Source organism: Uranotaenia lowii, chromosome 3 (genome assembly GCF_029784155.1).
Source record: "Uranotaenia lowii strain MFRU-FL chromosome 3, ASM2978415v1, whole genome shotgun sequence".
Lineage (NCBI taxonomy): Eukaryota > Metazoa > Arthropoda > Insecta > Diptera > Culicidae > Uranotaenia > Uranotaenia lowii.
In genome coordinates, this window is record NC_073693.1 from 77088715 (window position 1) to 77105483 (window position 16769).

The following is a 16769-nucleotide window of genomic DNA, read 5'->3' on the forward strand; positions in this document are numbered from 1 at the left end:
CTGTTAAAACGTTTAATATTTAATCAAAATAAAAAAAAACTAGAATATTTATAAAAACCTGAATCGTTGATTGAATTAAGGACAACGAATATATCCATAACTATTTATTCAGTTTTTTGTTTACATCCAGTTTTGTTAGTTCATCATTTATATGGATTTTACTCAAAACAGATTTACCTTTGATCAAAACGGCATATAACCGAAACAAAAGGTGATAGACCTAATTAGACAGAAGATTTGAATTCTGGGAATTAAACTCTTCCAAAATCAGTTTTGCACATAAAAATTAAACTGTTCCTCTGTGTAATTAGTGAGTTCTTGATTCTGTAATTCTGAATATTCTCAATTCATACTCTTATTACTAGTTTTCAATTTTGATTCTGATTTCTTCATGTAATTACTGATTCTTTGTCATGCATGATTTATGATTTCCTATTCAAATTTCTTTGTATTGTGTATTTGGGCACTATTATTTTTCTGATTTAAGCAAAAATTATTGTGAATTTAAATATTTTTTTCGAAATGTCGTTAGTGAACTGGCAACGAAACGCAGACTACTGACAATCTAGTACTTCTCATTCCATTGCACAGTGGTGCAGAACATCAATCTTGCTGTACGAAATTAATAGCGCCCAGGGATGAAGAGATAGACATTTGATGTCTTCGACAACATTGTTCAGTTTTGCATGGAGTACATTCTAGTATAAAAGTTTTTGCCGAGGGGTCCACCGATAGCGAGATAAAAATGATAACTTTTTTCTTTTTCAAATTAGAGCTTTGATGTCTTCGACAAAGTTGTTTATCTGTTCAAAATACATAAGTTTGTTGAATATGTCAAAGTCCTATCACATCACCCTCTGGAGTTACAGTAAAAGTAAAAAAAATCTCTTGAAAAAACAGTTTTTTGAACCTGACACGTTGTAGATTGGATAAAATGGTTCGCTGTCTTCGAAACAAAGTTGTTACAAGCCACGATCTACAATTTTTTCATACATTATGATGGGTTTAGAGGTTGCTGAAGTCCTATAGAAAGCATTTAGTGTATTTTATTGGCAATTTTGGAAGGCTCGTCCATCAAAAAGTGCACATTTTCGCAACACCTTCTTTTTTGTGATTATTTTTAATGTTAAGCGGAACCATTTCCATTTGAAATTAGCGGGGAAATCGGTGGAACTAGTAGAGATTTGAATGATTGAAAATACACTTTTTATATAAAAATTACCTATTTTACTTATAGAAAAAACGTTGAAAATATTTAGTTTATTAATAAAGTGTTACAGTTTCCTTTTATATATTTTGTTTTATTAAAAGACATTAAAATTCGATTTTACAAATCATTTAAACTCAAAAAAAAGATAATGGAAATAATCTGTTAAATTTGGTAAAGCACTAAATTATAAACTAATAGTAGAACCGGGGTTGCTAGTACACAGTAGTGCTCTACTAAATTTAAAAGATTAGTTCCATTAATTTTTTTTAAGTTCAAATGATTTGAAAAATCGAATTTAAATATCTTTTAATAAAACAAAATATATAAAAGAAAACTGTAACATTTTATTAATAAACTAAATATTTTCAACGTTTTTTCTATAAGTAAAATAGGTAATTTTTATATAAAAAGTGTATTTTCAATCATTCAAATCTCTACTAGTTCCACCGATTTCCCCGCTAATTTCAAATAGAAATGATTCCGCTTAACATTAAAAATAATCACAAAAAAGAAGGTGTTGCGAAAATGTGCACTTTTTGATGGACGAGCCTTGCAAAATTGCCAATAAAATACACTAAATGCTTTCTATAGGGCTTCAGCAACCTCTAAACCCATCATAATGTATGAAAAAATTGTAGATCGTGGCTTGTAACAACTTTGTTTCGAAGACAGCGAACCATTTTATCCAATCTACAACGTGTCAGGTTCAAAAAACTGTTTTTTTCAAGAGATTTTTTTTACTTTTACTGTAACTCCAGAGAGTGATGTGATAGGACTTTGACATATTCAACAAACTTATGTATTTTGATCAGATAAACAACTTTGTCGAAGACATCAAAGCTCTAATTTGAAAAACAAAAAGGTTATCATTTTTATCTCGCTATCGGTGGACCCCTCGGCAAAAACTTTGATACAAGAATGTGCTCCATGCAAAACTGAACAATGTTGTCGAAGACATCAAATGTCTATCTCTTCAGCCCTGGGCGCTATTAATTTCGTACAGCTAGATTGATGTTCTGCACCACTGTGCATTGTCGGAAGCTTTCGGAAGTCAGAATTCCGGATTTGCATAGTAAAATTTAGTGCTGGAGCGTCAATATTATCAAACTTTCGAAAGAGATGGAAAAATATTTAGATGGAACCGATGGAGAAATAAAAAAGATATGTACATCGTTTTCAGCCAATAGCAACAAATTTATACTTGAAAATTCCAAAGTGTCCCTATGTAAAATAATTATGCAAAATTAAAGATTTCGCGAATTTATTAGAGCAGGGATAAGAGTTAAAAATGTGATGCAGTATTAAGAATTAAGTTCGATGCAATGATGTTTTTTTTCTCCAAAATATCGAAGAACAAATTCAATGAGTCTCCTATCGATACGATCCCTTTTCATCACCTATGGAATCTATTCTCTATTCATCAAATAGGTACAAACCTACTTACACGGAAAATCATGTTCCAATATACCTCCTTTTTCGAATTGGTTCTTCTAACAGTAGGTACCCTATATCCTACATTTGTTGGCTACAGCAAAAGCGCCAATATAAACTCATCGTCACCCGGCGGCGACAACAAAACAGAACCGAGCTACCGAGAAGGAAATCCCCAGAAATCTGGAAAACACAAACATGTTTTACACAACAACGCCAAAGATAGATTAAGTTACAAAACACCAGCATCATCAGTGTGGAAGTGGAGTGGAGTGGAATGTAGTGAGTGGAGTGGTTCGTTCGTTTGACTGAAATGAAGCTCCTGGCTTATTTAGGGATGTGTTGTCGAAAGAATGAGAACGTGTGCTTTCGGGTTTCAGATAAAACAAAATCACATACAGATTTTCCTCCCTGGTAATGCTGTTCCCGATGGCAAACAGCGGATGGATGTTCCTTTTCCCATTTACCTTTACGTACTTTCTGTACACGGTGAAAGGTACACAAACCTGGTATTGAAATCGGATGAAAGGAAGGAAATTTACCCCGTTATCTATCTACTGGTCCAGAACCTAACATAAGCTTGCCAGATTGCCCGGTTTTATCCGGGTTTGCCCGGATATTTGATGCAAAATTTCGAGAAAGTCCGGTCCGGCCCGGTTGCCCGGATATCGTGAAAAAAGTCCGGATATTGCCCGGATTTTTTCACAATTTTCACAAAGAAACCAAAAAAAATCAAAGTTTTTGAGTAAGTTTCAGCAAAATCGACTGACGGTATGGACATTTTCAACGGTTGTTTCAAATAATTTCGCTGATTTACTTTTATAAACCTTTAAATATTTAAGTGTTCCAAAAAGTTTTTGGAAGTCTGTAATTAAATTAATAAAATATTAATTTCATTTTTTTTTGCATTTTTTCTTTGCTTTTACATATAATAACACCTAAATTTTGCCCGGTTATTGCCCGGTTTTTGGATTTGAAAAATTGAAATCAATGCCCGGATTTTGCCAGGTTTTTTTGAAAAAATGCCCGGAATTGCTAGGCCCGGATGGGAGTGCAAAAAATTCTGGCAACCTTAACCTAACATCATATTTCTTCGTCGACAAACATTTAATCTTTCGCGTGTTTAGCAAACGGTGATGGAGCGTTAAGTAAATAGTTGGTAAACACAAATTCGATTAAAATTCCATTCTGAAAAACGTTGGCTGCTCATTAAATTATTTGAACCGAACACACACACGCTCTAATTACAACGACATGGGGACACTTTTTATGATCGTAACCAACTTGAACGAGAGCTGAAAATAATTAGGATTGATAAATTCAATTTGTGGAAATTTGCTGAATGCTATACAGCAAACATAACAAATCATACTTTAAGTGTCGTTTTCACCATGCATGTTCACTGATTAAAAAAAATTAATTACAAAAAAAACATTTGGCAGTGGCGCTTATTTTTCATCCATGGCGACCGTCAAAATTGATTTAAATATTTACATTTACTTTCAATCAATATGGTTTTAAACATCGTTTTTTTAAATGTCCACACCTTAACTGATATACAAAAAGATTATCAATAAAAAAGATTTCCTTAACGGGATACATTTGAAGATATTTACACAATTTTTTTAAAAGCATGGGAACTTAATATGAAAAACAAGAAAATTATTAAGAAGTACATGAAACGAACAAAAAGTTCAAACTGTATCACTTACAGTCAAAACACGAAGCAATTTTTCCTTGATTTTTTTTCAGGCACAATAAACACACGACGAATTACAGGACACGCACACGATACTTAACGTTCTTACAAAACAGAAAAAGGATTCAAAATTACCTTTTTTGTCGACCGGTTTCGGGCTCGATGTTGCCCATCTACAGGTCTACAGGTCGGATATCGTCCTGTAGATGCGCAACATCGAGCCCGAAACCGGTCGACAAAAAAGGTTATTTTGAATCCTTTTTCTGTTTTGTAAGAACGTTAAGTGTCGTGTCCTTTAATACGTCGTGTGTTTATTGAGTAATTAAGTTCTTACGTTGGCACAATTCCGTTTAATATGAGTGATTTTTTTCAGGTTTGAATCTAGATTAGAATTAAGATCTAGATCCGGATGAGGAAACGAATCAGAGTAAGGATAAGAAAAGGGATGCTTTTTATGTTGGAATATTTTTATAGTATGGCGCAGAATGATGAAATGAATAAAACTGAAGATGATTTGTGTAACGCAACTGCAAGGTGAACGAAGAGTTTTTTATTTTATCCTGGTCATGTTTATTTGATTACATTAGTTATCAAAATTTTGAAAAAAATCGACCAACATTTTTTAACTTAAAATCGGGCGCTGAATCCGGATTTTGATTTAAAAAATCTCAGTAGAACAGTTTTTGAGTTATGCTCCAAATATGAAACATTGGAAAAATTAGGAAAAAAAACTTGTACCGTAAAACGGGGTGGCTTTGATCATCGGGGTAACTTTGACTAGCAGGAAATTTTTCCACATTATCATCAATAACTCAGTCTATAGTTTGAATTTTTGAAAACTGTTTTCTACGTTTGAAAGCCTATGAAATGAGTATCAAATAGGCAAAATTTGATTTGTATTCGAAATTATTTTCTGTTAGTAAAAATGTATTTACAAAATCTTAAAATATATTTTTTTTCAAGGCTCGCAACAAACAGCTCTTCTGATGATACCAAAAAGCATTAAGAAGCAAAAGGGTCATTGAATGTGAAAGAACAACATTTTTTCTTTGTATAGGTATAGTTTTAGTGCTATTTTTATAGTCATTTAATGGTAAATTTTTGATTTTAAAAAAATGAGGACATTTTCCAAGACTAAGCCCGTTTTAGACAAATGGATAGGAACCCTATCAAATGGTTAACTTTGATGAAAAAACGAAAATGGAAATAATGAGAGCACCTAAGGAAATGTGTGAATTTAAAATTGCATTTGCATTTTGAAGCTTAAACAATTTAGCAATTGTTATAATTTTTGCCCCCAAATGTATGCAACATCATTGTTCTTTTTTTTTTTTTGATTATAAATGCTTTTAAAAGAAAACGTTGAAAAGCAAGGTAACATTGATAAACTTGCATATGTAAATATTATGAAGGTGTTTTGTATCCTTTATGATCAAGAAAACTCGTTAAAACCGTCAGAATAGAGACTGATCAATATCACCCCAAAGCATCAAATTCTGAACAGAGACGAAAACGATTTTTAAATCAAATTTAAAGTAGTCTAATTAATTTCTGCATCCATGTTTTACATTCATAGGAGTCTAATACTGGTTTCAAAAATATGAAATATGCCACATTACCCTTAACAGAAGAAATAATCGAAATTTTTTGAAAAAAGTGATCAATCTTACACCGGATTACGTTACTTAGATTCAAATACAAACCCCGTACGGTTTTGGCAACACGACATGACAAAATCGAATGTTGCCAAAAACAAACGGTTTTTTTTCGCAACTTCTGGTGTAGAATTTAGATACAGCTTTAATATTGAAAATTTAGATAAAGCTCATAAATGAGTTAAAATAAGAGATGTACCGAATAGTGGTATTCGGCGAACGGCCGAATACCGAATATTGACCTTTTCAATTATTCGGCCAAACGAATATTCGGCTGAATATTCGGCCGAATATTCGGTCGAATATTCTATTGAGTTTTCAATAGAAATACTCTGATTTCTACTGCTATTTCGAACAGAAATCTTCTATTTCTGCTATCTTAATGTCTCTCATGTTTTTAAGTCGATTATTTCAAACCAGTTGTACCAGATCTTTTTTAAGTAGAGGTCTCTTTGATCTTCAAAATGTCACCATTAGCTAAAATTACATCAGATGAATCGTCGCTTCTAGGACGTTAATCACAAATTAGATTGGATTCCAGTGAAATCTGGTACAAAACATGTCAAAACATGTGTTAAACTATTTGAAATTTCTTTTTTATATCGAATTAGATCAATGTCTAGTTTTTGCCAGATGTCATTGAAATAGTTGCCAAGAAGAACGATGATTTTTAACCTTAAGCATACAATACTTTCAACGACACGTATCCACACAGCCAGGCCTGAACGATTTAGTAAAAAGCTATCTACAGTTAGTTTGCTGTAGATAGCTTTTTACTAAATACACGGATACATCTAAAATGTTTTACTGAAATCATAAGTTTTTGATGATTTTTAAGGTTTTTCAACATTACTTTGGGATATTTAAAAAATTATCCAACATCAGTTGAAAAATTTGAGAAGTCTTATTTCAAAGTAGTCGAAGATTCCTTTGAATTCAGCTACAGTATTTGAAAGACCCAAATACTAGTATTTCACTAGCTACTTGCTAGCATCCTCAGTGGGTTATCGAGTCGATAACCCACTGAGGATGCTAGCAAGTAGCTAGTGAAATACTAGTATTTGGGTCTTTCAAATACTGTAGCTGAATTCAAAGGAATCTTCGACTACTTTGAAATAATAGTTTCATTCAGCTAAGAGGTTCTTCAAACCTTTGATTATTATTGAGAAGTCTGTTTCTGTATGAATTTTTAAAAAATAGTATTCGGCCTTTTCGGCCGAATACCTAGCTCAACTATTCGGCTTAACGGTTTTTTAGCGGTATTTGGCGCCGAATATTCGGCCGACCGAATATTCGGTACATATCTAGTTAAAATTATCAAGTTTACTCATTATGAAATTTGAATTTTGTATATTTTTTTCGGAATTTCAATAAGGTTTCTGAACTTCATATCAAAACTTTAATATGAGCTGAAAATTGATATTTGTTTCAGAGCCTTCAATCATCAAACCAGTATTTTATATATGATGTTTTGGGTTCAATCTGAATTCATTATTACATTTTTGGAAATTTTGATCTAAATAAAAATATGAATTCCGAACAGGCTCGTGAGAAGGACCCACCGAGGAGGGGTAAGGGGGGGGGGGGGGGGGTGTAGAGTATTTCGAAAATTAAGTTTGTTAAACTTTGAAGTATTTACAACACCAAAAATACTCAATAGAAAAGGACATTTCTATCTTAAACCATTTTCTTCCGCATGCCCATCACACAACTCGAAAAAATAATATATTTTACAGATAGGATTCAAAATAAATCAGAAACAAAGTTTCAAATCATTGTTATTTCCGATAAGTTTTTAATAAATAATTAAAAATTATGATTCTTGATATGAACAAGTCAACTAATATATATATATAGAAGTCAGAAAACGAATGCGAATTAAAATTTTAAATAAAACCAGAATTCAAAGCTTTGGAAACGAGAATCAGTGCAAAGAAATTGAAAACATTTAATATATCACAAGATTCAAAAAGAAATTAATTTCGGATGTTTAGATAAATTTTAGATCTGACCCGAAAATAACCAAGGTGAACAATTGTTCAGCAAAATGAAAGTAATTGGTAATTTTTAACCATACATTTCTGTTCCTCATTCTCATGTGAAGGGTGGATTGAAAAAAGCCTCTTTTTAGAATAAATTTGAAATTATATTTAATCGCGATATGAATTGTGAATTTCTATAAGCAAAAACATATTTATTTGAACTTAAAAGAATTTATCAAACTCACATAGATGATGATTGAATTGAATTTAATATAAATAGAGTGTCAGTTAGTTCCAGTTGTCAAAATAAAAGGCTAGAAAAGTTTGATTTTTTTTTCTATTAAGTCATAATCGCTTCCAATAATGCGAATTAAGACAACAAAAACTTAATAAAACGATTATAAATTAGCTCTGAACATTTTGTCGTCTTTAATTGAAACATTGGTTCCTGGATAGGAGAAAAGGTAGATTCTTAGTTTTCTTTTGAAAATCTAGATTAAATATTAGGCTTTCAAGAAGATTATGTCTGCAGAACACAAAAATTCAGAGTTGAAAACCCAGCGCGAACCAATAAAAAATATTTAAAAAAAAATAGTTTGATTTCAAAATTCCGTAAATTATTTGAAGGTTGAAATAAAATATGAAATCAATATGTCGGCCTTGTTGAAAAAGCTATGTAATTAAAGTAAGATCATTTCAAGAAAATGTAAGAAAATGAAAATTCGATCCAATAGAAATAAATTGATGACATGTGATGAAAATGCTTGAAATTAAATTTACTAGCTCTTTTTAAATATCGATTCATTTCTCCTTAATATTCTCCTCCTAATATTTGAAATAACTTGAAATATTCTTAAAAGAGGAAAGTTTATAATGTTTGGTAATAATTTGGTGGATTTTGACGTATGGAACATGAATTTACCATCAGATTTTGTTTATCCCCCCTCATTTTGGTGATATAAAGAAGATTAAAAAATGAATCAGTTTTTAGTCAAATCACGACCCGAATAACCGGGGTGGTTAAAAGATCTCAAATAAATAAAAAATACTCATTGTTAACGGATTAACTAACAAATTTACATGAAAAAACTGATGCTGACATACTTTATTATACTTTATTCAGTTTAGGAATAATATACTGATGATGATGCATGATCTTAAAAAGTAAAATTCTACACTCTATTATGTGTTGTGTGCCAACTTGGCTGAATAATTCTACTGAAACAAATTTAAGATTCCCGTTAATTCAAACACAGTATAAGATAAGTTCAGATACCGAAATTTCGATAGCATCTTACTATCTTCTTCAGTAAGAGCAAGTTCACTCGTGTTGGGAAAAAGTGGTAGAAATGTTGACACTTGTTGCTCATATTGAAAACTTTACCATGCAAAAATATTTTCAAGACCTGCTGCCTTCAAGTTTTTTTTTCAACACGTGTTCTATTTTCGCATGCTGTGATGCAAAAGTAGCTCGATTTCTATCACATGTGGCTGAAATAGAAACAGTACTGTAAAAAAATACAACGCCCAAAAACCTTGAAAAGATTTTTCCATGGTCAAATTTTCAAAATGTGCTACAAGTGTCCAAATTTCTTCCACTTTTTTCCAACACGAGTGAGCCTTCTCTAAGCGTTTTCGATTGGTCAATATAAAATGCTCACTGAAGAGGATAGTCAGTTGCTATCGGAAACCGGTATCTGAACTTTTCTTATACTGTGCTTGAATTAAAAAGAATTTTTTGATTGCTTTAGCTCAGTAAAATTCTTCCGTTTTTTTTTTAAATTTTGAATAAAAATCATTTCAGCTTTACTGAAGAAAGTTAAAGAAATGTTTGGTTTAAAAAAAAATTATTTTCAAGTCTGCAAAACGATTTGATTTTTATTTTTTTTAAATTTCTTAAATTCAATTTAGTTTGTGCTGCTTAAAAAAATCGTTGAAAATCTATTATTCCACAGAATTAAGAAACGTTAACAAATATAAACATTCATAACTCTTTTCGTAGATGTCAAAAATACTTTCGGTCATGGAGAAAGCTGTTAAAAACCTTTATTTTAAAATTGATGGTACAGTTTCATAGTTTGGTCAGAGGAGTGCAGAGTTTTTTTTTAAATAAATATTTAGAAATATTTTCAAAAATTTAATGGCACCAAAATAAATCAAAATTAGCTCCTATTTTAAATCTTTGCCTTCAGAAACATGTGAATTTTGTGGCCTTGTGTTATTTTGCAAATTCCTTTTGATTGTGAAGTTAAAAAAAGAAACACTAAACAAAATTGAAACAAAAAATATAATTGGTTGCTGTAAGAACATTTTGTATCTGCATAAAATTCGTGATGATGTATAAGACTTTTTTATTAAAATCACAAATCTAATTGTCAAAAAGTAACGGATGAATTTGCTAAGATACACTTCATTATAAAAACAATTTTAAAGAAGATGTCGAGTTTTGAGTGTCAAGATTTGAGTTTCAATACAAAAGGTTTATTAAATTGCAAACCGAAATTGGCTATTCAAAATTAGTTCCAATGAACGTTTCAGTGAACATCATATAGTGTCGTAGCATGAAATGACTTCGGTCTAGAGCAGTGGTTTTCGAACTTTTTCTTGTCACCGCCTCCTTTTTCAAAATTATCAGGCCTAACGCCCTCCTGTACAAATTTTAAGTAAATCTTAAAAAAAATGATAAATGGCTCGTTGAAAAATCATTAGTTTTTGGTTTTGTGTTGTTGTAAGGCTTAACTCAAAATTCATTCAAATTTATATAAGGCCCTCAGAGCCAGCATTGGGAAGAATGCCAGCTTACTGTTAATTTCTTGAAAATAAACCTCAGAGCTAAAGGGTTAGGAATGTGTTAAAATGTTCGATTTTGATTTAATGCCAAACGATTATTCTTATTTCAAACTATATTTCGTGGTTTTTTTTTTTAATTTTTTATATACTATTTCGTTGGAAAGGAAAATGCAAATTTGTGAAAAATATTGATATGAAAAATAACCAAACATAACAACTTTGCATAAACATAACACTTAATTCTATGTAAGCTTTCCTGGACAATAACTTAAACAGATTGATTTATTTGTTTTGATATAAAATCTGAAATTTCGGTAAATAAAATTATATATTCACCATAATTTGCATTATTGAATTCAAACTAATTTCTATCAAGCCGGTGAAATAACGTAAAAAATAGAATTCCGGCAAGGTTAGTGATAACCGGATAGCTTAATAGTTTATCCATGGCAAATGGCACAATTGATTTTTGGATCAACTGAATTAAAGATGAAAAATAAGAACTTAAAATTAAAATTTTCTTAACTGAAGAAATTCTTTCATTTTTTTCCAAAAAAATCTATCACTGAATCTACGACCTTACCGCGCCCTGAACCCTTCCATCGCCACTCAAATTTCAAATTTGACCTCACCTCCCCCCTGGAAGCTCTCAATGTCCCCAAGGGGCGGTAGGGGCAACTGTGAAAACCACTAACTGATCTAGAGCATGGTTGGCCAACAATTTCAACGGGCGGACCAAATTTATAAGCTAAGCTGGCGGGACACACCATCACTTTTTTTTTTTTTAAATATAAAGCAAATAAATGACTAACTGATTTTCAATGATGATATAACAAAATAATTTTTGTTTTCATTTTCTTTCAAATATATAATTTCAAAGATATTTTAATGAGATTTGGTACAGGTTTTTACTGTTTCTACTTGGATTGATTAAATAAAAAAATTTAAATATTATTCAGAGCTCGTTTCTCAGACCAAATGGTTATATTCATTACTAAATTAGAAACATTTAACGACAAAAATAGCGTCTGTGTCTGTCCAATCCAAATTGAATATAGAAATATGTTATTAAAATAGATATTCCTTTCATGAAACACACGTTGTAAAAGCGTTGAGTTCTCAGCAACAAAAGAGACTTGCTCATATCTTTATTTCTTATTTATACACAATACATATCTCACTTCGTGGACAATCGCGATGTCTGATAATTCGGACTTATCGTTAAGGGTATAAGTAAACTAGTTCGAACTTCGCATATATAACAGTTATATGGAGCAATAGTTATGTCAAATATAGCTGGGGTAATTTGTTGCAGAAATGTCTAATAGTGTGGAAATTTTTTCCAAAGTTCATTGAAATTTTTTCATAGTCATACAATTTTTCAAAATAAAATATTCAATTTTTGACTTCTGTTTCCTTTTGAGTTGTCTAACTTTTCGTTAAAAAAAATAACAAAGGCGGTATAGATCATTTTTAGTCAGTGAATGAGTAACCGGTAAAATGTACCTATTTTGTCAGTGAATCCCAAAAAGGTAAAATTAACCTTTTTACTAGGTGAATGAAAAAACGGTTCAATTTACCTTTCTGCTAGGTGAATGATGAATGAAATTTACCGAGAAAAATGGGTGGAAAAAATTACCTCTGCTTCTCGGTAAATGTTACCTTTTTTTTAATTTCCGTGTATTAATTTGCAAACCAAGTTGTTCTGAAACATATTCTAAAATTATTAATTCAAAACTCCATCATTGATAGATTCAAAACTGAAATAATTTCAACAGATCAAAATTCAGTTTCAAATGGAATGCGTGAAAATGTAGGTGTCTGAACTAAAAAAAGCAATCTTTTCTTTCCAACAAGATCGCAAAGCTGGAAAATCAGTTGCAGAAAGTGAGTAAAAATTCAATCTCTACAAATGTCATGATCTCAAGGGTCCCATTTGTCAAAAATGAAAATTCGATTAATGTCTTTTGTAAAATCACTCAAATACTTAGTCTACCATTCATGAAAAACAGATTGAGTTTTGTTATAGATTATTTTCTAACAAAAATTTAATGGATCCCCTTATACCAATTATAGTGACTTAAAAAAACTTCTTCCAATGAGGAATTATTCTTCAAAACGCGTGCCTTTAGAAAACTCAACTCCACATTGACCCTTCTTTCCATAAATGGTAGATCTTTAAATATAATGATTCGAGATGAACTAACTCCTTTATCATTATAAATTCTCACTGAGCTCCGAGACTCTAAAGATTTACTTGACAAGAAATATATCTGGCATGGCAGAAATGGCGTCATACTTTTAAAAAAGATGATAATTCTAAACTAGAAGATGTTAGAAACAGAGAAGATATGATGGACCATATTATGAACAAGTTAATTTTTCAGCCGATCAATTGGGACCTGCCCGTTCAAAACTCAGCACCTTCGCCTTGGCGTAAGAAGGTTTGAATAAATAAACACATTAATAAATACATTAAGTCTAATTATCTCTTTCTTTCATAATGGATTCCACCACAGATATAAAGCATTTTTTAATACGATTGAAATTAATAACTTTTTCGTTATCTTCTAAGGTTTCGTAAAACTTTTTTTTTATCAAGTTTAATGCTATGATAACATCTTTGGTTCATTTTGTTCCTAAAAATTATCAAATTTTTGAGGATGATTGAATCTCATGTTTCCTCAATCTTTCCGTCGTGTTCGAAAAGTTGATTTTCATTCAAATTTTGAGAGCGGTGTTATAATTTTTTATTAATATGCACACGTTTAAAAATCATGGTTTAGAAACAATTTATAAAAATTATTTTTATTTTAACCATTTTGAAAATTTAAATTAATCTAATTTTTATAACGACGTAGAATAATAACAAAGACCAAAATCTGTTTATTTTTGCGACTTCAAAACATATGAGATTTTGTAGATTTCAAAATTTTATATTTTTTTTAGGTTTTTGATACAAGATTTTCCCAAAAAAAACTGTATTTGAAATCCACATAATTTTGTAAAATTTCTGTAGAAATCATAACATGGCTCATCTAAACACATTGAATGTTTCTAGCTTTTTAAATGAAATATTTGAAAAAGTTAGTAGTGAAAATCTATGTAAAAAAACATTAATGAGCTGCAAAAACCGTCTGCTAAAATGAGCAAATTTAAAAATTGTACCTATTTTTCCGTGATATTTACAGTAAAAATATCGTTGGTTTCAATGGAGCTGACAAATGAAGTAAATTATTCGCTCTAAATTGCCTAAAATACTACACTTTGACAAATAAATTGTATAATTCGTAATTAAATGTGTTTTTATATTCGGTATAACTTCGTACCTAATTTTACAGGAGTTATTTATTTTTAAATATCATATTACTCTCTCCATGAAGTCTTTGAAAAACCAGTCAAAATTCAAAATAGTGTCATACACCCATTTCGGAGCTCTCGTTGCTTTACGAACAATGATAAGAAGTAATCAAATAAGGAAAATTCATCGCAATACACATCTGTTATTCGTTAGTATTTACTGTTCATGTGTCAAATATTTGAAAATAGAAAAATATACAACAGTTGTTTAACTTAGGAGAAATAACATTCTAAAATGCTTATCAGTGTTTTCAAAACTTTGAAGCCAAACATTTTGGAGTTAACTTTTAGCTTGAGTTTCAAATCGCAAAAATGTTTAATACCGTCATATTAATGAATAGAATTGGAAACCAGCAAATTAGTCAATTTCTTTTTTCCAAATAGAGCTTCATGTCGTCGGCATTAATAAGCATTATGAATTTTTTTTTAAAGAAGATTTTCTCGTCAATTGAGTTTATCTTTTTACATTTTCTAAGAAATCCTAGCTTTTGTCTCTTTTCCAATTAGTGATGCTTTAATTTGAGCATTATGTACGTAAGATAAAAAAAAATGCCAAAATTTGTTCAGAATCCAATATTATCTTCACGTCATGATTGCTTAATTTTCAGATCCTAAAGCTAGTCTGTAGAGGTATTCCTTTGGGTCAAACCTGCACACTGTGCAGCTACAGCTACATTCAAATTTTCTATCGGTATGTGAAGTGCCTACAAATTTTAACGTCGTCGCAATCAACTTTAGGCTTCCTGCTTCCCAATTTGCACCCCGAGTGGACCAAAAGGGTGGGCAAAATTATGGCTGACACTTTTACTGATTACATTGAGCCGGTTTTTCCATTTACCTAGATTTTGCTGGCACACATGATTCCATCCGTCGTCCGGATCTAGACCTGGTCTAGCTAGATTCGGTGCACTCGATACAAGGTACAAGTCTTAGACCGGAAACCGGAAGGATTTAGCTTTCCTAAGCCTGGGAGCAAGAAAACAGAGCTTTTACATGTTTGGATCTTAAATGAATATACGTTTCAATGGTTTTCCATCTTTTCCGATTCCTATCTGGGAAATCTCTCTTTCTCTTCTACAGTTATCGGCTGGTGGTGACTGTGACGATGGGCGAACGATACATGCAAGGACTGAAATCAATCGCCCAGTTCCTGTGGGATCCGGAGAAGGATAGCTACGTGTCCTGTATCTACGATTCCTCGCCGAGCCTTTTTGCCGTTGCAACGGTTTATGCCATCTACTTCGACTAGATTTCGAGGCAAATATGCAGCAGCTACGTGTAGACGTGTAGGCCAACAACGATAGTTTTCCAGTTCCAGTTTCGAATCCGAAAACGGCACCCGAGAGCTGAGAGCTGAGAAAGACGGGAAAAGATTTCCGAAAGCACAGGCGAATCTAATAGAAGGTGAAAGATTGTTTTACTTGCTGTTGAGTTGAGTCTTCTATATACAGAGTTTAGAATTGCTGTTACTGGTTGTGTTGTGTAGAATGAATAATAAAGCATCCTCCTTAAGGGTATCATGTCAGGGGATATCACTCTTATTTGTGGTGTTGAACTTACAGCACTGAGAGAATGTGGGGATCTCGGTTAAGGCAATGCATGACTGAAGGTGGTTTTGAGATCCGAAAGTGAATTCTATTTTCAGCTGGGCTGGGTGATGTAGATGGGATGGCTGAGAGGAAAGGGGTTGCAATTCAATGATGATTTATTCATTTGCTACAAATTTAAGTATCGAAGCGAAGGAACTATGTGGTTTCGAGGTCAACTTCAAAACGAGGACGATAGCTTTTTCAAATGTAATCGAATTCTTTAGTAGGTACAGATGAAGAGGAAAAAATCACATTTTAAGGGGTCAAATGTCAAGGATAGTTTTAGAAATCAATTGGATTATCTCCAGAGCTGGTGAGTAATATTTTTAATCTTTCTTTTTGCTTTTTTTTAGGAACCAATCTGTATAGAATTAACACACAAGATTGATTGATTTTTTTACAAATTCTCCAAATTTTCTAAGGTTAACTTTTGTGAAACTTTTCTTATTCCGCACTTTTTTTTCTTTTCATATTGTTGGTCTTCAACGCCTATCGCTTCATCCAAAGAGAGTAAACTTGTGCTTCATTTATTCAGAAGATAATTTTGATTATTTTCAATCATTAATATTTCTACCAGCAAAACACATTCTTATTTCGCACACTATATGAATAAAATTTCATTTCATTTTTCGTAATAGAACCAGTGAATTTTAATGATGATATTGTTTCAGATTTTTCAGATTAGACTCATGAAACTTTTATATGTTTCAACTCTTTTTATAAATTGAGGATAAACTTTTCATGTCCAAATCAAAATGGTTTGAGTATTTTCTTTTCATATTCCGAAATTTTGAGTTTCGAATATGGAAAATTATTTTTTAGTTTGAAATGCAAAACCAAGATTCGAATTAGGATTCTATACCAATGATGATCTAAACTGAAAATCAAAAATATTTAATAAACTGGATGCATAGGTTACCCTACTAGAAACTTTTCCGCAAGTACCCGGCCGGGCTGGTCTAATTCTATCCTAAAGTCTTGTAAAATCCGGAAGCTTTCCCAAAAATACGACCAATATCCTGCCAAATTTCGATATTATTCCTTCAAATTCAA

General features: G+C 31.6%; 1 protein-coding gene across 2 annotated transcripts in view; it reads left to right on the forward strand.

The window, feature by feature from the left end:
* LOC129756693 (dynein light chain Tctex-type 5) overlaps nt 1-16243 on the forward strand; it is a 35997-nt gene extending 19754 nt beyond the window's left edge. For both annotated transcript variants that reach the window (XM_055753657.1, XM_055753659.1), the window contains exon 3: nt 15208-16243. In XM_055753657.1, coding sequence (XP_055609632.1) covers nt 15208-15376 — 169 coding nt within the window. In that variant the 3' untranslated portion in view covers nt 15377-16243. The remainder of the gene's footprint in view (nt 1-15207) is intronic.
* The last annotated feature ends 526 nt before the right edge of the window (nt 16244-16769 follow it).